The 24,363-nt window shown below is 37.1% G+C and overlaps 2 protein-coding genes and 1 non-coding gene across 3 annotated transcripts; 1 reads left to right on the forward strand and 2 right to left on the reverse strand.

Annotated features, from left to right (window-relative positions):
* The first annotated feature begins 202 nt into the window (after positions 1-202).
* On the forward strand, positions 203-1,162 carry LOC107637661 (uncharacterized). The gene has a single exon (XM_016341037.3). It carries the CDS (start codon positions 203-205, stop codon positions 1,160-1,162), a length of 960 nt encoding a protein of 319 aa, XP_016196523.1.
* A 10,713-nt stretch (positions 1,163-11,875) lies between these two features.
* Positions 11,876-11,983, reverse strand: LOC148566861 (small nucleolar RNA R71). Its single transcript, XR_015882637.1, has one exon. It is a non-coding gene; the product is annotated as a small nucleolar RNA R71 (small nucleolar RNA).
* An 8,453-nt stretch (positions 11,984-20,436) lies between these two features.
* LOC110271454 (uncharacterized) lies at positions 20,437-21,224 on the reverse strand. The gene is made up of 2 exons (XM_021122379.2): positions 21,026-21,224; positions 20,437-20,900 (listed from the first exon to the last, which is right to left on the reverse strand). The coding sequence occupies exons 1-2, from the start codon at positions 21,222-21,224 to the stop codon at positions 20,437-20,439; spliced, it is 663 nt and encodes a 220-aa protein (XP_020978038.1).
* Between the last annotated feature and the right edge of the window lie 3,139 nt (positions 21,225-24,363).

Consider the following 24,363-nt stretch of genomic DNA (forward strand, 5'->3'; position numbering starts at 1 on the left):
ATTTCTTATGTGAAAAAGAAACATAAAATTATTAAACCATAGTAGACTTAGAACATGTTCATCACTAATGTAAATGACATGCTCCCATGTCACACTTTCCATTTGTCTTATATATGACTCTTCTTTATAAGTAGTGAACTATGCTGATCTTCTAACACATAAGAAAGAATCATTCTTGAAAAACAAAAAGAAAGAAGAAAGAATGGCTTCCTTGCAAGCAGGATTAGAAATCACCAACAAAAAAGGTGAGAATAATTTGCAGAGAGAAAAACAGATTGTGGTGGATCCACTTTCATTAAGAGAATCTTCTACTATTTTCACTGGCACCATTTTGCACCCTCCACCGTTACACCCTCCAAATCCTAGATTCTTGAGCCTCAGTCTCCCCAATTCGGCCTCCTCCTCGCCACGATTCACCCCCCGGAAGATCTCGAAAGGCGAAAGCAACGGATCACAAGAACAAGAACAAGCTCAATTAAGGAAGAGCAAGTCATGTGATGAAACAAGATCACTAGCACCCTCATCATATGAAATTGATCATCATCATTGGCTAACAAAACTGAGTGAAATGGAAGAACATCATCATAATGAAACATTCTCAGAAGTTGTTAAGAGAAGTCCCAAGAGTGTGAAGAAGAAACAAGTTAGTGATGATGGTTTTAGATGCAGTTCTCTATGCTTGTACCTTCCAGGTTTTGGTGCTAAATTATTGAAGCCATGTAAGGCAAGAAAAGAAGAAGAAGATGGTTCAGAATCAAAATCACGTGGTGCTATGAATATGTCAAGAACAGTTTCAGTGCAGGAATTTGAATGTGGGTCTTGGGCTTCTGGAGTAGCAAAAGTCCCTGAGGTAAGAACACACTCTAGGAGTTCATACTTTGATCTACCAATGGAATTGATCAATGGCAATGATGTGAATTCACCATTTAGTGGTGCATCATCTTTTGCTTTTGAAAAAGAGCTCAAAGGGGTACTAAAAAATGGTCCATCTAGAGGAGGGAGTGGTAGGAAATCAGATGGGTCCCCTCGGCATGTTCGGTTTTCGCTGTCGCCGTCGCCGGAATCATCATGCCCTGCCTCTCCAGCATTCTGCATCAGTCCTCGTTTGAGGAAAGCTAGAGAAGATTTCAATGCCTTCTTAGCTGCTGCACAAACTGCATGATTCATATAGCAACACTTTTTAAATGTTAACCTAAGTTTTTAAAGGGAACATAAAGGGTTACTGTTAGAGGTATGTTGTGATAACATTAAATAAAATAAGGCATGTAAAGGTTGGTCAAATAGTTAGCTCATTCCTCCGTTTTAAATATTAGAGATTCGAATCTCGTTTTATGTATGTAACAATTTATTGGCCAACAGCATATTTTTAAATAGAGTTTAAATCTGCAACAAATTAATATCATTGACCTATCAAATTAAAAAATACTCTAAAAATAAAAAATAAAGAAGCTAAATATAATACTATAATTTCAAAAGACTTCAGATGAGGTCTTTCTAACTTTGCCTTTGTGTTAACAAGTACGAATACTCGCTTGTACTAATTAATATTCACTTAAGGCTTAATTTGTGGAGAGAATTTTCATTTGATAACTAGTTTGTTCTTTGAGGTTTATAACCATCATTTAGGTTGGTTATTGCCGTGATTGTTAGATCAGATTGCTTGAGTGAGTTAATTTGGTTTGTTCAATAAACTAAATTTTATAAAGGACAAATGACACAAATAAAATAATTGAGATTTATATTTACATAAATAACAATCTGAAACTAATTACATGTGTGTTCTTATTATATTCTATGTAAACCGTGGTTAAGCTTTTTAATATAATTTGCGACACTTCTATAGCAATTTATGAAGACCTTCGAATGGGTATAATCTGCGACATTCCTGCAATAGTTTAGAAACATAATTCGTGAGACTCCTACCATAATTTATGAAGAAGATGAAATGTGCATAATTTATAGCACCCTACTGCGATTTACATGTAGAGGTATTAAAAAATTGTGATAGCCAATGACGGATTGCGTACTTGAGTGTTTGAGTTTAGTTTGAAGTTGAGAGAATTTGGGAGAGAATTACGTAATAGTGATACTCTACTGAGGTGGGGTCATGTAAGAACAAAATCACCTGTATCTATTCAACGGCATTACTCACGTGACAGGAAGCATCAATGAAGAGATTAGTTATTTATATGTTCCCTTTATATGTTAGTTGGTTTATAAATAATTTAGGTGTTAGTCTTTTATCTGTTAAAATTTGATTAGTACTAATTTAATTTTTTTGTTAATTTATGTGTTAGTATTTTATTTGTAAATTATTTAATTTATAAATAATTTAGGTGTTAGTCCTTTTCTTGTTTTGGTTAAAATTTGATTAGTACCAATTTGATTTTTTTGTTACTTTATGTGTTAGTCTTTTATATATGAATTACTTAATTTATAAATAATTTAGGTGTTAATTTTTTTCAATGAAAATTCAATTAGTAGCAATTTAATTTTTTTGTATAATGCAGCTGACTAGGTGTATTTATAGTGTTAGAAGTCAACAGAATATGCATTTACATGACCGTATCATGCCTTATTTAGAAATCGCTGGTTTGTATTACTTGGCTAGGCTAAACACTCATTAGTTCTGGGTGGATAAGCCTTTAGTGAGCGCATTCATTGAGAGGTGGCGTCCTGAAACGTACACCTTTCACATACCGTTCGAAAAGTGCACTATCACGCTCCAAGACGTGGTGTATCAGTTGGGATTGCCCGTTGATGGAGAGACTGTTAGTAGGTGTCTCACTGACTTTGACCAGTTCATTCTCAATGGGAAACTAGTGTGGGAGTGGTTTCAGGAGTTATTCGGCGAGTTACTGCTGTCGAATAAAGTCAAGTAGATGACGATTCACTTCACATGGTTTCGTGAGAGGTTTAGGATGCTCCCGGACAATGCGAGTGAGGACATTGTGTGTATATATGCTCGTGCTTACATTATGTTGCTACTATTCACTTAGCTTTTCGGTGATAAGAATGGGAACCGGGTTCACCTTCGGTGGTTGCCGTTTGTGGTAAAGTTTGACGAATTGGGCAATTATAGTTGGGGCTCAGCTGCATTGGCCTAGTTATATAGATCCATGTGTCGGGTGGCTAACAAAAATGTCACTAACTTGGCCGGACCACTTCAACTACTACAATCTTTGATTTTTTGGCGGTTTTCCACGCTGAGGCAGAATGGTTTTGACACATTTGATTTTCCACTGTCTTCGAGGTATCTTTTAATGTTTTACGCATTATACATATTTATTTTAATGTATTATCCATCTTTATGCACTGCTAACAATGAGTGAATTTGTAGGTGGGCAAGTTATCTACCAACTTCCGATGCCAAGGAGCAAAGAGTTATTCAGATGCGTCTTGCTTTGGACAGGTTGCGTGATCGATACGTAAGTTGTTTAGATGTTGCATTTGTAGCATATGCACTTGATATGTCTCTTTTTATGGTGTTTTCTAAGCTTAGCTTGTCCTTTACAGTTTTTGTGGGAGCCTTATTTTGCTGCTGAAGTGGTAGCTGTGGTTCATCCAGAGATACTCAGGTTGCGCTTATTGCTTTCACCAAAGCCTAGCACAATTGATGCCCAGTCCCTAATTGTACCTCTGTCGTTTGTCCTCAAATAACAAACAGCTCTGCAAGTCTTTCATATGTGGACTTCACCAACAATGTGACTGGGAGGTTCCTTGTGCCATTTAGAATAAAATCAACATATTCAGAGATGTTGGTGGTCATGTGGCCAAAGCGTCTCCCGCTATCGTAATGCTGGGTACACTTATCATATTCCATTCGGTTGGCTCAATCACACATTGCCGAATTCTCAGTCTGCATAATATCAAATCAATAGTCAAACTCCGCCTCGGTCTTTGCAGATGCAGCATTCACAAGTAGCCTTTTTGCGTATTAACCCTTGAAACTTAGTATAAAATTTGCTGCCACATGACGAATGTAGAATGCTCAATAAGATGCGGAGGTAGCCAACCACTATCAGGGGCCTCCAGGGAAGCCTTGATGTCATTGTGCCTGTCGGAGATAGCAAGAATATCCTCTTGTAGCGTCACATGCTGTCATAGGTTGGATAAGAAAAAAGATCACAACTCCACATTTTCTCCCTCCCGAAGTGCAAATGCAATAGACAAGATGTTTGAGTTTCCATCTTGCGCTAAAGCTAGAAGCAAAGTACCTCCATATTTGCCATATAAGTGAGTACCATCGATGCTCACTAATGGTTTACAATGTCAAAAGGTCTCAATACAAGGAGAAAATGTCTAGAAAAGATGATGAAAAAATTACACTGTAGATTTATCAACCCAATCCCCAACTCTAATTGGAGAAGTCTTCAACACTGCAATGGTGCCGACCATGGTGGACTGGACTCCAAGCATCCAATGTGGTAACTCACTGTAGGACTCTTCTCAATCTCCATAGATCTGTGCTATTACCTTCTGTTTTGCCAGCCAAGCCTTCCTTTAAGTAGGCTTGAAACCATAGGTTGCTTCTGTTGCTTCCTACAACACCTTCATAATAACCACAGCATCCGCTCTAACTAACAGAAAGATCCTCGCACAAATGACGTGGTAATCAAGCTATCAGTGATCACTTAAAATTGATGTAGCCAGGCAAGTGTGCAGTCCATTATACCTTCTAACCTCCCAGGTGCCTTTTTGTTGACGAAGTGAGATGCGAATCAACCAAGTGCAACCTTTGCCGAATTCTTTACATTCCCATACGACTTAAGATGATTTGACTCTAACACCATGTACTCAACTCCGCGACGGATGCTATAATCCTTCACACTTAACATAGCTTCCTCTTTATTTTGGAATGATTGCCCAATCTGAAATTCTACAGGCGTGGTTCCATGATGCAATCCTTGATCCCCAAAGGCGGCATCTATCCAAGTTTAAAGTTAAAAAGTGTGGAGGATATTGCTGTGTGCCGGAACTTGATGGGCTGTGCTGTGTACGTGAATTGCTCCTTGTATCCTCATTACTGTCCCTAACTATGTCGACAGGCTCTTCGTTTGAATCATCCTCTCACATTGTATTTTCAACTCGATCTGGTTCACTATTGCCTACATAATCAGGAATCATGATAGGAAAACTAGCCATCTCAACTGCCAGCTGCCGGAACGAACGTTTCTCTAATTCTACACAACCATCTTCATCTCCACGGTTCAAATCAACCACAAAAGATGGAGATATAACGAATGGACAAGCCGGTGCAACCATAGGCGTTGAACTGGAAGCACCTCTCAAGGTAGTCGACTGAGGATTTAGAGCTGGTGCCCAAAAACTGTTGACATCATCCTCCAACTTTGCATACAACTCGTGTGTTCTGACCTCCGGAAAACTTCTCCGACAATGAAACAAAACCCGTAGATCGTCAGAGCCTATCACAAACGTATCATACTTAACACCGGTTGACACAACTGCAATAGGGATCTTATAAAATATCTTTTTCACCCACTTAGTTTCAAACACCCTAAGCTTATGCAGTATATTGGTTTTTAGATCTGACAAGGTATTCGATGAATGGATAAATACATTCAAGTGTTCCTTGTCAGTAAACTTCACACTCTCTTTTTTGGTTTTATGAATTTTTCCAGAGCAATGCACTAACGCTAAGAAACTATCCTCACTAAACATTGTGAAAATGAGTCTCTCCTTGACAATTACTTTCAGTTAGTATATATATAGAGCCTCCAACTATTCATAATCCGTTGCAGGTCACAGTGGATTATCACTGTGCATACCTACGTAATTCACTATACCTTGGGGTGTTTTAGTTCACCTATTTTTCACATAAACCGCTGCAGGGATGCTGCAAATTATGTTGAAATGATTAATCGTGGGAGGCAGCCGCGGTTTATATAGACTAGAACTAGGACACGAATACACTACAAGAAATAACCAAAATAGCGACCGATTTTAGCGACCAAAAAAATTGGTTTTTAACTAACCTATAATTTTATTAACCAATTTTATCTCTATTGTTATGTTATCATTAGTTTTTAAGATATTGTTGAGAGTTGCTATGTCATTGTTAGTTATTTAAAATTTGATGTTAAGACTTGTTTTATATCTAAAACTGTAAATTCAATGTTTTTGACTCAAACTCGATCCAAACTGAACTACAAATACCCCTAATGTGGATGACTTAATTTTGTTGATTAATAGGTCAAATTGAGTTTCATACTTTAGTAGTAAAATGTTGGCTAGTTATTGGGTTCTTATACATGTTAATATTTTATGGAAAAGTATAGGGTACCAACATATTATCTGCTAATTTATTGCTAATAATAATTAATTATTATATTTTAAACACATATATAAAGAAATACATCTAGAAAATATATCTATAAAGACACTTCTATTAAACATAGCCATAAAAAAGATATTTTTATTAGACACATCCACGAAGACACTTCAATTAAACACAGTTATAAATAAGAGTTGGCAGAAATTGACAGAAATGCTGTTGGTAACGTAGCGGAACTAATATTTTATTCACTAAAATAGTAACTACATGACAAACTTGAGTTATAATTATGAAAATTGAAGACCAAACTAAATATATTTAAAAACCAAATTCATTTTCAAGCAAATCTGAAAAATAAAGTTAACCTTTAGTCTCAATTAATATTTCTCTAGTCAAACAAATCATAGAAATTTGCTGCAAACAGTTAATTATATCAGTTCTTTTTGTATATTTTCAAAAATATTCTTTATCATCGTTACTTTATTTTCCAAAATGAGGAGATTCTGAAAGTAATTTAAAAATACCATACAATACTCACTTACACTGGAACTCATCATTTTTATAGAATCCCAAATTTGTTTGGGCCATACTTAATTTTAGGGTAATAACAAACTTAATAATCCGTGCAATATGTATACAAATATGATATGTAAATATATATAGAATTATTTATAAGTTATATATATATATATATATATATATATATATATATATATATATATATATATATATATATATATATTCATTAATTTTTAGAAATTATTTTTATATATCAAATCAATTATAAGAAAATATAAAAGTACTAAAAAAATAGAAGTATGATATAATGATATAATATATAATAAAACACTTGCACATAAATAAAAGAACATACACTATATAAATATGTTTTATATGTGACTAAGCTGTGTAATTAGAAATAGAACAATAAAGTTTAAAAGTTTAAAACACATTAATATTTTTTTTTACTAAATCTGTAAAGACAACAATTTTATTTTTGACAATAATATTCACCATAATTGAAGAAAATAAAAATTAAAAATTAAATAATACTTAACATCTCATGATAAATTTTGAAAGATTTTTTAATATACAATATCTATGGTGCAATGTTTTAGAAGGTAATCATAATTTTACAGTAAAAATCGAAGTGCATCATTGCTCTTTCTCCGTGATAATGTGAAAGGGTAAAGATGAAGAACAACTAAGAAAACAGTAAATTAGTGATATCTGCCTCAAGAAATTGAAAACATGTATATTAAATGAGTAAATTCTCAAAATGGTCCCAAATTTTAAATCGCTACTCAATTTAGTCCCTAATTTTTTAAAAACGATTAACTAAATCCCTGAAATTTCCAAAAGTGCATCTTCGTTAGTCCATCGTTTAAACGTTGATGATGTGGAGTGTGAAGTGCCATGTGGACATTTCAACTGTATGCTGATGTGTGATGAGCGGATAATTTATACGCTTTTTGACATTGTTTTTACATAGTTTTTAGTATGCTTTGATTAGTTTTTAATATATTTTTATTAGTTTTTAAATAAAAATCACATTTCTGGACTTTACTATGAGTTTGTGTGTTTTTTTGTGATTTCATGTATTTTCTGGCTGAAATTGAGAGACTTGAGCAAAAATCAGATTCAGAGGTTGAAGAAGGACGGCAGATGCTGTTGGATTCTGACCTCCCTGCACTTAAAGTGGATTTTCTGGAGCTACAGAAGTCCAAATAGCGCGCTCTCAATTGCGTTGGAAAGTAGACATCCAGGGCTTTCCAGAAATATATAATAGTCCATACTTTTCCCGAGTTTAGAAAAAGCAAACTGGCGTTCAACGCCAGCTCTTTACCCTATTCTGGAGTTAAACGCCAGAAACAGGTTGCAAAGCAGAGTTAAACGCCAGAAACAGGTTACAAACTGGCGTTTAACTCCAAGGAAGACCTCTACACGTGAAAGCTTCAATGCTCAGCCCAAGCAAACACCAAGTGGGCCCGGAAGTGGATTTCTGCATCATTTACTCATTTCTGTAACCCTAGTAACTAGTTTAGTATAAATAGAACTTTTTACTATCATGTTAGGCAGCTGATCTTTGATTAGTCTTATGATATCTTAGACCTTTATGGGGGCTGGCCATTCGGCCATGCCTGGACCTTGTTCTTATGTATTTTCAACGGTAGAGTTTCTACACACCATAGATTAAGGTGTGGAGCTCTGTTGTTCCTCATGAATTAATGCAAAGTACTATTGTTTTTCTATTCAATTCAAGCCTATTTCTTCTCTAAGATATTCATTCGCACACAAGAACATGATGAATGTGATGATTATGTGACGCTCATCATCATTCTCACTTATGAACGTGTGCCTGACAAACACTTCCGTTCTACATGCAACCAAGCTTGAATGTGTATCTCTTAGCCTCCTGATCGTGAGATCAGAGTCTTCGTGGTATAGGCTATAATTATTGGCGGCCATTCTTGAGATCCGGAAAGTCTAAACCTTGTCTGTGGTATTCCGAGTAGGATCTGGGAAGGGATGGTTGTGACGAGCTTCAAACTCGCGAGTGTTGGGCGTAGTGACAGACGCAAAAGGATTACTGAATCCTATTCCAGTATGATCGAGAACCGACAGATGATTAGTCGTGCGGTGACAGCGCATTTTGGACCATTTTCATTGAGAGGACGGGATGTAGCCATTGACAACGGTGATGTCCTACATAAAGCTTGCCATGGAAAGGAGTATGAAGGATTGGATGAAAGCAGTAGGAAAGCAGAAATTCAGAAGGAACAAAAGCATCTCTATACGCTTATCTGAAATTCTCACCAATGAATTACATAAGTATCTCTATCTTTATTTTATATTTTATTTATATTTTAATTATCAATTCACCATAACCATTTGAATCCGCCCGACTGAGATTTACAAGGTGACCATAGCTTGCTTCAAGCCGACAATCTCCGTGGGATCGACCCTTACTCACGTAAGGTTTATTATTTGGACGACCCAGTGCACTTGCTGGTTAGTTGTGCGAAGTTGTGACAAAGAACTAAGATTATGAATGTGCGTATTAAGTTTTTAGCGCCGTTACCAAGGAATGAACGATCACGATTTCGTGCACCAAGTTTTTGGCGCCGTTGCCGGGGATTGTTCGAGTTTGGACAACTGACAGTTCATCTTGTTGCTCAGATTAGGTAATTGTATTTTAATTTTAAGCTTTTTTTTTTCTTATTTTCGAAATATACAAAAAAAAATATAAAATATATTTCTTCAAAAAATAAATTACTCTATGTTCTTCAGAATTTTTAAGAAGGAATTCTAGAATCTCATGAGATAGGTTAAATCCTGGCTGGCTGTTAAGCCATGTCTAATCTTTTGGACCGAGGTTTCAACTATCTCAAGAGAAGAGCTTCTTTGTCTTTTCCAGCAAATTAGCTGTTGTATGTAATGTTCTGCTGAAGCTTGGCTGGCCATTGGCCATGTCTAGTGTTTTGGACCGGAGCTTTCACTGAAAGCTTGGCTGGCTAGTAAGCCATGTCTAATTCCTGAACTGGAGCTTTAGACTAACATGGCATGATTCCTGGAATTCTCATTAAAAATCTTGAAATCCTTATTTTTCTTTTTTCAAATTAATTTTCGAAAAATACCAAAAATTTTTTTTAATAAAATCATAAAACCAAAAATAATTTTGTGTTTCTTGTTTGAGTCTTGTGTCAAATTGTAAGTTTGGTGTCAATTGCATATTTTTCAAACTTTCTTGCATTTTTCGAAAATTCATCATATGTTCTTCATGACCTTCAAGTTGTTCTTGATGAATCCTCTTGTTTGATCTTCATATTTTTTTTGTTGTGTGTTGCATCTTTTTTTTCATATGCATTCTTGGATTCATAGTGTCTAAAAATTAAAAATTTCTAAGTTTGGTGTCTTGCATGTTCTTCTTTTCTTAAAAATTTTCAAAAATAAGTCTTGATGTTCATCTTGATATTCAAAGTGTTCTTGGTGTTCATCTTGACATTCATAGTGTTCTTGCATGCATCATTTGTTTTGATCCAAAATTTTCATGCATTAGGTCTTTTTGATGTTTTTCTCTTTCTTCATTAAAAATTCAAAAATAAAAAATATCTTTCCCTTTTCTTATTCTCATAAATTTTCAAAAATTGGTTTGATTTAGTCAAAAGGTTTTTAAATTTAATTGTTTCTTATGAGTCAAATCAAATTTTCAATTTAAAAATTCTATCTTTTTCAAATCTTTTTCAAAAATCAAATCTTTTTCATTTTTTCTGTCATAATTTCGAAATTTTCAAAATTTATTTTCAAAATCTTTTTCTTATTTCTATTTCATATTTTCAAAATTAATGCTAACAATTAATGTGATTGATTCAAAAATTTTAAGTTTGTTACTTGCCTAGTAAGAAAGGTTCAATCTTTAAAATTTAAAATCATATCTTTTTGTTTCTTGTTAGTCAAGTAATCAACTTTAATTTTTTAAAATCAAATCTTTTTAAATTTCTTTTTCAAATCTTTTTTCAAAATAAATTTCAATCACATCTTTTTCAAAATCAATTTCAAAATCTCTTCTAACTTCTTATCTTTTCAAAATTTGATTTTCAAATCTTTTTCAATTAATCTTATCTTGTTTGATTCTTATCTTTTTCAAAACTACCTAACTAATTCTCTCTCTCTCTCTCTAATTTTCGAAAATCACCTTCCTCTTTTTCAATATTCTTTTAATTAACTAATTATTTTCAATTCTAATTTAATTTAATTTCATTTTTTTTACAATTTTCAAAGTTTAACTTTAATTTTAAATTAAAAACAAAAATATTTTATTTTATTTTAATTAATTTTCGAATTCTTCCCTCTCTCATCTCCTTCTAATTATTTATTTATCTACTAACACTTCTCTTCTACTCAAAAATTCGAAACCACTCTTCTCCTCTATGTTCGAATTTTTATCTTTTCCTTCTTCTATTCTTCTCTTCTTATACTCATATAAGGAATCTCTATACTATGACATAGAGGATTCCATATTTTCTTTTGTGTTCTCTTCTTTTTCATATGAGCAGGAACAAGGATAAGAACATTCTTGTTGAAGCTGATCCTGAACCTGAAAGGACTCTGAAGAGGAAGCCAAGGGAAGCTAAAGCACAACTCTCTGGCGAAAATATGACAGAAATTTTCGAAAAAGAAGGAGACATGGCCAAAAATAATAACAATACAAGGAAGATGCTTGGTGATTTTACTGCACCAAATTCCAATTTACATGGAAGAAGCATCTCAATCCCTGCCATTGGAGCAAACAATTTTGAGCTAAAGTCTCAATTAGTTTCTCTGATGCAACAGAACTGCAAGTTTCACGGACTTCCATCAGAAGATCCTTTTCAGTTCTTAACTGAATTCCTGCAAATATGTGATATCGTTAAGACCAATGGGGTTGATCCCGAGGTCTACAGGCTTATGCTTTTCCCATTTGCTGTAAGAGACAGAGCTAGAATATGGTTGGACTCTCAACCTAAAGATAGCCTGAACTCTTGGGATAAGCTGGTCACGACTTTCTTAGCCAAGTTCTTTCCTCCTCAAAAGCTTAGCAAGCTTAGAGTGGATGTTCAAACCTTCAAACAAAAAGAAGGAGAATCCCTTTATGAAGCTTGGGAGAGATATAAGCAACTGACCAAAAAGTGTCCTTCTGACATGCTTTCAGAATGGACCATCCTGGATATATTCTATGATGGTCTATCTGAATTATCAAAGATGTCATTGGACCATTCTGCAGGTGGATCCATTTATCTAAAGAAAACGCCTGCAAAAGCTCAAGAACTCATTGACATGGTTGCAAATAACCAATTCATGTACACTTCTGAAAGGAATCCTGTGAGTAATAGGACGCCTCAGAGGAAGGGAGTTCTTGAAATTGATGCTCTGAATGCCATATTGGCTCAGAACAAAATATTGACTCAGCAAGTCAATATGATTTCTCAGAGTCTGAATGGATTGCAAGCTGCATCCAACAGTACTAAAGAGGCATCTTCTGAAGAAGAAGCTTATGATCCTGAGAACCCTGCAATAGCAGAGGTGAATTACATGGGTGAATCCTATGGAAACACCTATAATCCCTCATGGAGAAATCATCCAAATTTCTCATGGAAGGATCAACAAAAGCCTCAACAAGGCTTTAATAATGGTGGAAGAAACAGGTTTAGCAATAGCAAGCCTTTTCCATCATCCACTCAGCAACAGACAGAGAATTCTGAGCAGAATCCATCTATCTTAGCAAATATAGTCTCTAATCTATCTAAGGCCACTCTAAGTTTCATGAATGAAACAAGGTCCTCCATTAGAAATTTGGAGGCACAGGTGGGCCAGTTGAGTAAAAGAGTCACTGAAACTCCTCCTAGTACTCTCCCAAGCAATACAGAAGAGAATCCAAAAAGAGAGTGCAAGGCCATTACCTTACTTGGTGTGGCCGAACCCAGAGAGGAGGAGGAGGACGTGAATCCTAGTAAGGAAGACCTCCTGGAACGCTCAGTGACCAATAAGGAGTTTCCCTTTGAGGAACTAAAGGAATCTAAGGCTCATCTAGAGACTATAGAGATTCTATTGAACCTCATTTTGCCTTTCATGAGCTCTGATGAGTATTCATCCTCTGAAGAGGATGAAGACATTACTGAAGAGCAAGTTGCTAAATACCTTGGTGTAATCATGAAGCTGAATGCCAAATTATTTGGTAATGAGACTTGGGAAGATGAACCTCCCTTGCTCACCAATGAACTAAATGTATTGGATAGGCAGAAATTACCTCAAAAGAAACAGGATCTTGGTAAATTCCTAATTCCCTGTAACATAGGCACCATGACCTTTGAGAAGGCTTTGTGTGACCTAGGGTCAGGAATAAACTGAATACCACTCTCTGTAATGGAGAAACTTGGGATCTTTGAGGTGCAAGCTGCCAGAATCTCATTAGAGATGGCAAACAACTCAAGAAAACAGGCTTATGGACAAGTAGAGGACGTGTTAGTAAAGGTTGAAGGCCTTTACATCCCTGCTGATTTCATAATCCTAGACACTGGGAAGGATGAGGATGAATCCATCATCCTTGGAAGACCCTTCCTAGCCACAGCAAAAGCTGTGATTGATGTGGACAGAGGAGAGTTGGTCCTTCAACTGAATGAGGACTACCTTGTGTTTAAAACTCAAGGATCTCCTTCTGTAACCATGGAGAGTAAGCATGAAAAGCTTCTCTCATTGCAGAGTCAACCAAAGCCCCCACAGTCAAACTTTAAGTTTGGTGTTGAGAGGCCACAACCAAACTTTAAGTTTGGTGTTGGGAGGCCACAACCAAACTCTAAGTTTGGTGTTGGGAGGCCACAACCAAACTCTAAGTTTGGTGTTGGGAGGTCCCAACAATGCTTTGAACATCTGTGAGGCTCCATGAGAGCTCACTGTCAAGCTATTGACATTAAAGAAGCGCTTTTTGGGAGGCAACCCAATGTTATTTAATTATATCTATTTATTTTCCATTGCTATTTTATGTTTTCTTTAGGTTGATGATCATGTGAAGTCACAAAAACTACTGAAAAATCAAAAACAGAATAAAAAACAGCATTAAAAATAGCACACCCTGGAGGAAGAGCATTCTGGCGTTTAAACGCCAGAAACAAGCATCTGTCTGGTGTTTAACGCCAGAAACAGGCAGCAGTCTGGCGTTTAACGCCAGAAATAAGCATCAACCTGGCGTTAAACGCCAGAAACAGGCAGCAGTCTGGCGTTAAACGCCAGTATTGCATACAGAGGGCGTTTTGCACGCCTAATTGGAGCAGGGATGCTAAGTCCTTGACCCCTTTGGATCTGTGGACCCAACAGGATCCTCCTACCCCCCCTCTTTCTTCTTTTGCTCGAGGACGAGCAAACTTTTTAAGTTTGGTGTGGTAAAAGCATTGCTTTTTGTTTTTCCATAACCATTTATGGCACCTTAGGCTGGAGAAACCTCTAGAAAGAAGGAAGGCAAAAGCTTCTACCTCCGAGTCATGAGAGATGGAGAGATTCATCTCAATGGTCTATAGCTCAGTAGTAGAGCATTTGATTGCACATCAAGAGAGCCTACTCATGGACCTCAACAAGAGCATGAGGAATTCCCTCATCAAGAAATCCCTGAGATGCCTCAAGGGATGCACTTTCCTCCACAAAACTATTAGGAGCAAATCAACACCTCCCTAGGAGAATTAAGTTCCCACATGGGACAACTAAGGATGGAACACCAAGAGCACTCCATCATTCTCTATAAGATTAGAGAAGATCAAAGAGCTATGAGGGAGGAGCAACAAAGACAAGGAAGAGACATAGAGGAGCTCAAGAGCACCATTGGTTCTTCAAGAAGAGGAAGACGTCACCCTCACTAAGGTGGACCCATTCCTTAATCTCCTTGTTCTTATTTTCCTGTTTTTCGTTTACTATGCTTCATGTTTAATTATGTTTGTGTCTTTACTATATGATCATTAGTGTTTAAGTGTCCATGTCTTAAAGCTATGAATGTCCTATGAATCCATCACCTCTCTTAAATGAAAAATGATTTAATTACAAAAGAACAAGAAATACATGAATTTCGAATTCATCCTTGAAATTAGTTTAATTATTTTGATGTGGTGACAATACTTTTTATTTTCTGAATGAATGCTTGAACAGTGCATATGTCTTTTGATAGGCCAATTATATGGTACAGATTCAGGGGTACAGATTAAAGGGGATGTTGACATCTGGATAGGCCGGTGGATTTGGGGAACAGGCTTGGCAGAGAGCTCTGCAAGCTTGGCTGCCAGTGATGTTGAAAGAGGAGCCGGCTGATAGAGGAAAGCTATGTGGTGACAGATGGGCTGGGCCTTTGATTTATTTTTTTGGTTTTGGTCTCTAGGGTGCCAAAGTTCTTTAACGTAGTTGGGCCATTGCCTGGCGTAGGATTATTGATTTTGTAATGGGGCTCATCGACTATCTTTCGGTCAGTCCAAAGCATAGAAAGCAAGAGGAGGATCTGGAAGAAGAGAACCAGAGCCACAAAATCCCTATCCTATGTAGATAAGATTCTGTATCTCCCCACCCAACAGCACTATATCAACACCTACAGAGGGTTCTATACATGAGCTGATCGTATTCAACGTTGTTCGCTTTAGGGTTTGCGCATAGAAACCCAAACGGCGACGTGTTCTTGTATCCCCCGGATTCGTCGGATCAGAGTGGGCTCACAGCGATCTGGTGGTTGCCATCTTGAGCGGGTCTTCAAGGCGGCACAAGATGGAGGCGCGGCGTCAACATCTCGGGAAGATCTCTGGTGGCCAGATGCCGCTGATGGAGAGACGTGTTGGGGTTTGGGGTGAAGGAATCGAATCATGACGCCGCCGTTAACGAGTCAGAGGTAAGAGACGCAATGGTTGAGTGGGGGCAGACATGGAAGGAGGACACTGTGTGCGGCGGGTTGATGGTAACCGGAGGAGGAGAAGGGGATTGGGTCCTGCTGGGCAGCTGTCCAATCGGCTAGGGTAATTTCGACCGAACCTTTCACAGAGAAGCACAAATGAGGATGAGCCAAGGAGGTTGTGGTCACGGGTCGTGGATGATGAATACCCTAACTCCATGTAGTGTGTCACAGGATGGGTTGTGTCTTGGTAAATCAAAGATATTTGATTGTGCTTTTGATGGTAAGTTATTGCTGGTTTATTGATTAAACTGTAATGTCATTGTGTTAGGTTGTGCATTTCATATGATCTTGTTGCAGCATGGTTGTTAATGTATATAATTGCCCTGATGAATGCCGTTATTCAGTGTTTCATACATGTTGTGTATGTCTGTGATTTCAGATTATGTTGATGATTCAATGTCGATTCCGAGAAATAAGGTAGTGGGGAGTCGTGGTGTTATTGGAATGGCCCGTTTAGGAGTTGTTACCAAACTACAATGGATACAGGTAACCTTTAATGTGAGTAATTTGCTTGCTGGCTGGACTATGGTCATGAAAAATGAATGTTGGTTGACATATTGTTATTACGAATGTAAATATTTTTTTTTCGTATGGCGTTGTACAAAGCAAGTATTGATAGAGGTGGACACGATTACCCAGAAGTGCGTCTGAGTTTGAATCAGTCCCGTTAGAAGATAGAATACAATATTTTTTAGAGGGAACACAGCATAATAGTTTTTGCGGTTGGTAACAGTTAATTTAGTTCGTGTCGCCGACGACAACATGTAATGTGAATTAAATTTTCCCAAGAAAATTGGAAACGATTTTTTAGCCGGATATCGTTGGAGGTACCAGCCGACGACGGAAAAAAATGTTAAACGGATGAACAAAATAGATGCTTGTGTTTGATTGAATGAAAGTTGGTAAAGAGTTGTTGATTTCTTAGCGCTAAGACTTGGGTATTTTGTTGTCTTTTTGTGTAGTGGTAAATCTATTCTAAATTCGTGGTCATCCATCCGATTGATTCGGTGACTGGTTTTTCGAGTTTCATAAGTTTTCATGACGACCAGTAGCATGTGGGAAATGATTTTCCGATTCATATGGGGGTGGTCGTTAGGAAAACCTCTGAAACTTGATTAGTCAATCTCTGAATCAATCAAAAGGATTATCGTGAATTTGAATTTAGATTCAGCATTATACTTAATGACCACAAAATATCCATGTTTTAGTCCTAGGAATTCAGGAACTGTGTTCCAACCTTCATTCAACCAAATACTATCATCTTTCTTGCTCCGTTTCACTTTTATTCCATCACCAGTTGGTAGCTCCAACGAAATTGGGTTTGATATTCCTTCCCATTTTTTAGTGAAAAAGGAAAGTCCTCCGGAGTCGGCTACACGCACTAAGTTAAACTTCGTCAACATGACATTGAAAACTGAGTTCAAAAATATTGGTTGATATTTTTTCTGGAGGAATTTATCATTTTCAGGAGTAACAGGAATGCATGAATCTTACACGGATATTGCTCCTTGCGTTCGTATTCGTGCGGGTGCGTAAGTTACCCTTTAATGAGGAAGTTGATTCAGTAAATTTATTGATTTGGTCTGATTTCTTAAATCAAATATGTGCAGGTGTGTAGTCAAACTTCCACTGTATAACACATCATAACTTATTTTGTACTTTGAGTAGTGTATTAACTGTATATTGGTTTAGTTGTTATCAGCTAGCTAATGTCGGCACTCCAATTCAGTATGAGCCTTCCGATGCTTATGTTTTAGTGGGGCTGATGAGATGTGAAGTTCCCATCCCTTCGTGTGCTTTTGTTGATGCTGTCGGTGGATGATGTGCCCAACTCCACCGTGAAAACTTGCGCTGCCGCCGCCGCATGTTTTCTTTCTTCGCTCCCCCTCCGGACTAGCAGAAATAGGCATTTGAGGTAAATCACGTCGTCGAAGTTTGTTGATGGAGATCCTTCTTCGCAAATCCGGGTTTCTGAATAGGTGCGCATTATTATAATTTATGTTGTCCACACAGTTATTGTTAATGTAAATCTTTTTACCTGGGGAAAGGCCTATTTAACGGTTTCTTCTAAAATATAAAAAGAATATAATCGCTCTGAAACCGTTCAAATGAACCTCATTCCGCTGTTGTGAAAAATATAAAATATTCATTTTTTTCTTTGGGGTTTATGGAGTTTACTTCAGTCGGCCGATTTCATTCGGTAGCATGATTTTTTATTTCTTAAAAACGGAAAGGACTTCCGAGATCCGATATGTTTTGAGGTGCCATACTGTGATTGTATAAAAGTAAAATGGAGCAAGAAAGAAGTTGATGGTATTTGGTTGAATGAAAGGGGGTTCAGAGTTATCGAGTTATTGTGGTTAACTCGTGAGTATTTATTTGGCGTTAAGTGTGATGGTGAAGCCGACTTTAAATTTGTGGTGATCCGTTCGAGTGACTCCGACGTTGATTATTCAAGTTAGATTAGTTTCCCTAGCCGTTACCACCATGTGGGAAATGAATTTCCGTTTCATTTGGGGGTGATAGTTAGAAAAACTTCTGAAACTACAATAATCAATCTCTGAAACACTCAAATGAATCAATCTGAATTTAACGTGAGACCTACCTTTATACTAACGACCAAAAGCTACGCATGGTGTGACCCGAATAACTCGTAAACCTTGAGCCAACTTTCCTTCAACCAAATGCTGTCAGCCTCTTTTTTGATCCATTTTACTTTTATTCCATTCCCGTGTTTAGCGCCCATAATGATCTCGGATCGGATAGTCCTTTCGAAGCTTCCTTTTAAAACAGTCATGCTCAACCAACATTTCAGCTAGACGCTGTAAATTACTTTTCCAGAGTTACTGCATGACAAACTTAATTTCAACATTATTAAATAGTGTTTACTTCCAGTAAAGATTATCCTATTATGAATTAATTGGGATGCAACGTCGTAGAAAGGATACAAGTGCAGGCATTTTCACTTGGTCAACACATTATTGCACATATTTTTTTCCTGGGTTAAAATTATGATAGTAACAAATGTTTCAACCAATTTCACGAGGAGGAGGAGTAGGAGGGGGGACATTAGGCAGGTACGACCGAAATTTGGTTAAAGAATACCTTCAACCTCCGATAGCAGGTGATGTCGGTAACCCATTACAAACATTTTGTGGCTCCTTGCCTTTTCTTGTCTTGCTTTTTCACTGTTGTTAGTGTTTCTTCGTAAGGTTGCTAAGAGATTGTGCCAACATTTGTTTTTGATAATCGAATTATTTTTTCCAGCAGGGTTCTAGCAGACTCCCATAAAGGAAAGCACGAGAATAAAGTCGGAGCGCAGGATTTTCTACTCTGGAGCCGGAATTCACCGGGCAGACGGAGGGAGGAAAAAAGAACTTAAATTGACTATACACCCACAAACATTTAGGTTGGCCATTACCGACTGTCCTGTTCTAGCGTTCGAGACGTTAACCCTGGGAACCATGCTGATGTCTGCCCGATGTAGTACGTTTACATACTCAGCGGTTTAGTCTTGGTTGAATGTATCGGAAGTACTTTACTGATAGCTGATTGTTCTCAAGTTCCTTGGTCACAATGTGAATTGTTGGATGTTAATCCGTTGTAGCATCCGTGAAATTTGATTAACCTTTGGCTAATACGTACTTCTATGTGCGACTCTCAAAATAATGGTCTGTTCCTGGTGTACTTTGTTGAACTTGCTCATCCTTAGCGGTTGTTGTTATGATATGGGGGTTATGACAAAATTTGTAACATCCTCTTATTAGGCTCCATTACCCATGATTCCAGAATAGGACATCTGCATCAATTAACTTGCGTGTATGGTTGGTTGTTTATATTACAAACGGAAGTATTCTGTGTAAAGCCTTGTAGGAACTGTAACAAGTTTTTTAGCTGGTCCTCCTTTATACATTCGTGGCATATAGCACGTGAAAAACACTCCTGCACGTTAAACTCCATACACTCTTTTGTTGGCTCGCCCTAAACAACATATTGGAGGTGATATTATTTTTGAAATGAAGGTCATTGTTAACGTTTGTTACTATTTTATTAACTCATGAACGTCCCAGTATAACCTACTCCCAGCCGTTGCTCTTTGGTGTGGTTATAAATTTACCAATATGGGGTGTTCAACCCAATGGTTAATATAAATCCTGCTGGGATACTTGTCTAATTAAACAGAGTACCGGTGACATGCAACATGCGTAATTGGTTACCATGTAAGACAGTAAGTTAGTAACTTCATAACAAGTTCAGCATTTCGCCTACAGTAACTTGAACATGATCGCGTGGGTGCACTTTCTCAGTGGACGTCGGCTGCGGTTATGTTTTTTAGTTACAGTTTAGTCATCCTTTTTAAGTTGTCCGCGCGTTCGGCTAAATTTCTTCGCTTAGCGAGGACACCTAGTTTTGGGAACCGAATTTCGGGAAATAGATTACGTTGACAAAATTATTTTAACCCTATCAATAAACAACCCTCTTGACTTGTTGATCCTCGCAGTGGACAGAATACATTAAAGAGAAACAAGAAAAAAATTTCACCTTAACTAGAACAACATACAGGGAACGATTTAAGGGCCGGTCGACGTAGTTCATGAAGGATACAGACATGGATGCGTAAAACAGGTGGTTGCCTAGTTGTATTAGCAGGCACTCTTGACAGAAGTCGTTCGTCAGGATACTATTAAGAGGAGTCCGAGTCAGAGTCAACCAACTCCGGGTTGTTACAGCGGAGAACGTACCTATAGGAAGACTTTAGCTCCTTGTAGCTTGACTTCACCGCCCCGATCTCCCATTGTAGTTCGTAATTGACTGACAGGGCCTCGTCTAGTAGGTCGTAGTTGTAATCATCAAGATGCTTTCCGGATATCTCAAGTAAGACACGGATCATCTCTGCCGCGGCATCCTCCCGAGCAAGGTGAGGGTCCGTGGAGAATCTGCCAACTGCAGACAAGGCACCGGTACGGCGGCCCAGAGGGACCAAAATGAAGAACCTGTGAACAATGCCCACAACAGTGAAGTCTCGTGTTTGGATCTGGTAATAAGGAGCGGGTCTAGAGAGCTCGTTGCATAGTTGTCTTAAGGCTGTTTGGCGGCTCCTCCAACCTACGACCTTGCTCCAGTCACGATCTGGGATCATCTCGTCGGCTACGCAAACGAGGAAAAAAAGTTAACAGTGTTAACGGAAATGTAACAACCGGGAGCCAGTCCTTATGTGGTGGTCACCGAAAAACATGAGAGCAAATCTGCGTGAAAAAGGTGAGAATCAATACCTGGACCATTTCTCCGTGTGTTGCTTATGATCCTGGCCACCTCGTCTGGGTTTTCGGAAGCCCACCGCTGTTGTGACATACGATCAGCAACAGACACCGGAGCCGGACCGTCGCCACGTGCGTCTGCGATTAGGGCGCGGATGTGCTCCACGGATGCTGCCTCCTCGTAAGCGCCTTGAAAATTGTTGATGTTGGACATCCCTTGAAAATTGTTTACCCTTGCTGAAAGTTGGACCGCGATGACAGGTTTAGTGGCAGCACAAAGAGTGTGATCTGAACCTTTGTAGGGCTCCCCATATATATATATATGACTTGTTCATTGCTAAGGGTTTTCACGTTCCCTGCTGACTCAGTTCATAGTAACATTCACTCCATATGGCCCGGTATTTTTTCTTTTAAAAATAGTAAAATCAAGAAGTGTATTATTTTGTTACTCAGATTTAAATTTAAAATTATTTAACAACTCAACTTTTCTTAGTTTCAATCAAAAAATCAATTAGGTCCATCATATTTATAATCTAATAACTTTGATCACTGAAATTTAACATACCAAAAATTAGATTAGAAGTTAATTATAACTTAATAATCGACAATATATGTCAGTTCGTGAATGAAGAAATGTAACGTGTTAGCTATTTATTTTTTCGACATTGCTAATGTATAATTTATTGAAGGTTGATTTATTGTCGAAATTGGCTGGGTATAAACTTCGTAGTATGTAAAACCAATGAAAATATTTTTTATTATTAATTAAAAGTTATTCAAAACTTTCTAATTATATGTTTAGCTTAATTAATAACGTTTATTATTGTGTTTTCACTAAACCCTTTAGTTTGTACAAATTATATGTTTTTTAATACAAATAAATAAGTAGGTCTTTATACTTTCATATTTATTATGCCAGGTGATAAATTAGATTACTTATTTTAATTGTGTGAGTGATTATTGTTACTGTTACCTTTTTGTTAGGGAGACGTACTTTTTTCGTCCTCGATGTCTACGTTCGAAAACAAAATCGTCCACAACCTTTTTTTCTTATAGAAATCATCCCCGATGTTCAAAGACGCTTTAAAATCATCTTACATAAAATTTTTAGACCACAATACAATCATCATCATCATTCTCCTCTTTGCTGTCCTCGCCCGTCTACCTCCACTGCCACCACCACCACCACCGCCACCACCATAACCTCCACCACCACGGAGACAAACATACGCTTTTTTTTGAGCTTCTACAAATGTTCTCTTGAGATTGTGGAGAAAAAGGAACAACAGAAATGCATATTATAATAACTACTTTTAATGATAAAATTAACCAAAACATAATAAAAGTAAGGTAAACATGTTCTGTAAAATTTGAAATTAAATAAAAGCCTATTTACTTTAACATTTATACTTTAGAAATATAACGTTTTAGCATCCCTTAATTTTTAATTTTTTAATTTTTAAACATTAAAATTATTATTTATTCTTTCACAATAGTAACTGCTTCTAAAAAAATATGTATAATTAAATGATCCTACAAAAAATACGTTTACCTAAAATATAACATCTATGTAATAAGTGAAATTCAGTTACTAATATCAATTTATATATAATATTATATAGTATTCAAATAAGTGTTTGATTAAAAAATTTTAATATTTATATACAAACGAACAAAAATATCATGTATATAACATAATAAAACAAATAAAAATTTCGGCTCAACCATAAGAACTACCCAAATTGAGATTTTCACACATTGAATTGTATCATCTTTTACTGAAGTAAATTATGCGACCAAAAATTTTTATCCACTCTAAACTTTATGTACAAAAAAGTTCACGTCCCAAACCCTTATCATTTGCATGGGGTTTAGGGTTAGTTCCTCCACTTCAACCGTCTGTAACTCCGGTGTGGAACAAACAGAGAAAATCAGGGCTTCTTTAGTTGTGTTCTATGAAGAGTTGTGTGAGACGTTCTCTCTACTTGGACAATATTTTCTTCCAAATAAGCATTCCGTCAGTAATAAAGATAATTAATCTGAGGGCTGTGATGGCCGATTTTTTCACATAGCAAGGTGGTTGTTGTAGAAGTCAATCTCTTTCATGTTCTGCAAACTAGGATGTAGATTTCGGTGTTTATATTTCTGTAATTTTTTCCGAGGAAAGGCACACTGGAAGAACTCAAGTAAAAGCCATGAGTCTAAATATCCTGAGTCATACACTTGAGCGAAATGCGTCGGGTTATTCTCAGATTTCTTTACGTATGTCTACGTCTACTAACTTGAATCTGTGAGGTATCCCTATCTTAGTTGGGTTGAATGTTCAGAGATCCGGACCGTACCGGCTAGTCGAACCAGTACAACCAAGAACCGGCAAAGAAAACGGTCCGGTCCAATATGGAAAACTGCAAAATCACAAACTGCTCGAGAACCTATGAACCGGCCGGTTATCTGCATGTCTGACCGGACGGACGGACTCGGCCGGTTCACATAAAACGACCTCGTTTCGTTCGTTGAAAGTGAAGAAGTTGCGCGTTGTCCCCCATTCCCGCCTTCTCCAACTCCGGCCGGTTATTGGATTTTAGGTGTTAAATCTTGAATCCATTGAAAGAAAGAAACGAAACGGGGAAGAAATATACTACTGAATGTTAAGTTAATTCCCACAAGTTATAAACTTCTAATATCTATTTTGTGAACAATTGTTCTCTCTATTTTAGATGTTGAGTATTGCTAACTTCTGAAATGTTTGTGCTCAACCCCTGCACAACTGATCTATGTTCACGTATCTTTTGAATCAGTTGCTTGCCAAAGATCTATGGAGTTTTCATTTTTTATTCATTTTCTTAATGAGCTTCAAGCTAATAACATTATTGAATGTGACCTCAACGATGTATTGCACACAAGATGCTTTTCCATTCAAATTTATCCTTGCATAAAGGACACGTATATTTGGTAACAATTGTAATTGGAAACCTTTCAACAGGTACTTTCCCATGTTTTTTATATTTTTGCATTTTTCCAATAATCTTACGTGTATAAAACAAGCTATAATTTATTTTTTATTCTATTCTACAACGGTTTAACTGGTTGAACCACCGATTAGACCCGTTCGACCAGCAAACCAGCGAACCATTGAACCAGTGTCTAGAGCGATTTAATGACCGATTCGATTTTCTGAACTTCGGTTGGGTTAGCACTAAGTGTGAATACTTCGGTATTTACATAGCCAAGCTCCACTGAGGTTTGAACTTCATCGTGAAGGGGTTGTGTCAACCCTGTGAAATTGGTGTACGTAATACGTTTATCAATAGTGAAAATTCCTCAATTGTTGTTGACGAGACTCGACGTCGGTT

The sequence above is a fragment of the Arachis ipaensis genome, chromosome B4 (genome assembly GCF_059453495.1).
Source record: "Arachis ipaensis isolate K30076 ecotype BB chromosome B4, ASM5945349v1, whole genome shotgun sequence".
NCBI classification, from domain to species: domain Eukaryota; kingdom Viridiplantae; phylum Streptophyta; class Magnoliopsida; order Fabales; family Fabaceae; genus Arachis; species Arachis ipaensis.

Coding starts and splice junctions, on each gene's coding strand:
- LOC107637661 (XM_016341037.3), top strand. CDS start 203: ATGGCTTCCTTGCAAGCAGGATTAGAAATCACCAACAAAAAAGGTGAG.
- LOC110271454 (XM_021122379.2), bottom strand. CDS start 21,224: ATGTCCAACATCAACAATTTTCAAGGCGCTTACGAGGAGGCAGCATCC. Junction 20,901..21,025: donor CACACGGAGAAATGGTCCAG/GTATTGATTCTC, acceptor TCGTTTGCGTAG/CCGACGAGATGATCCCAGAT.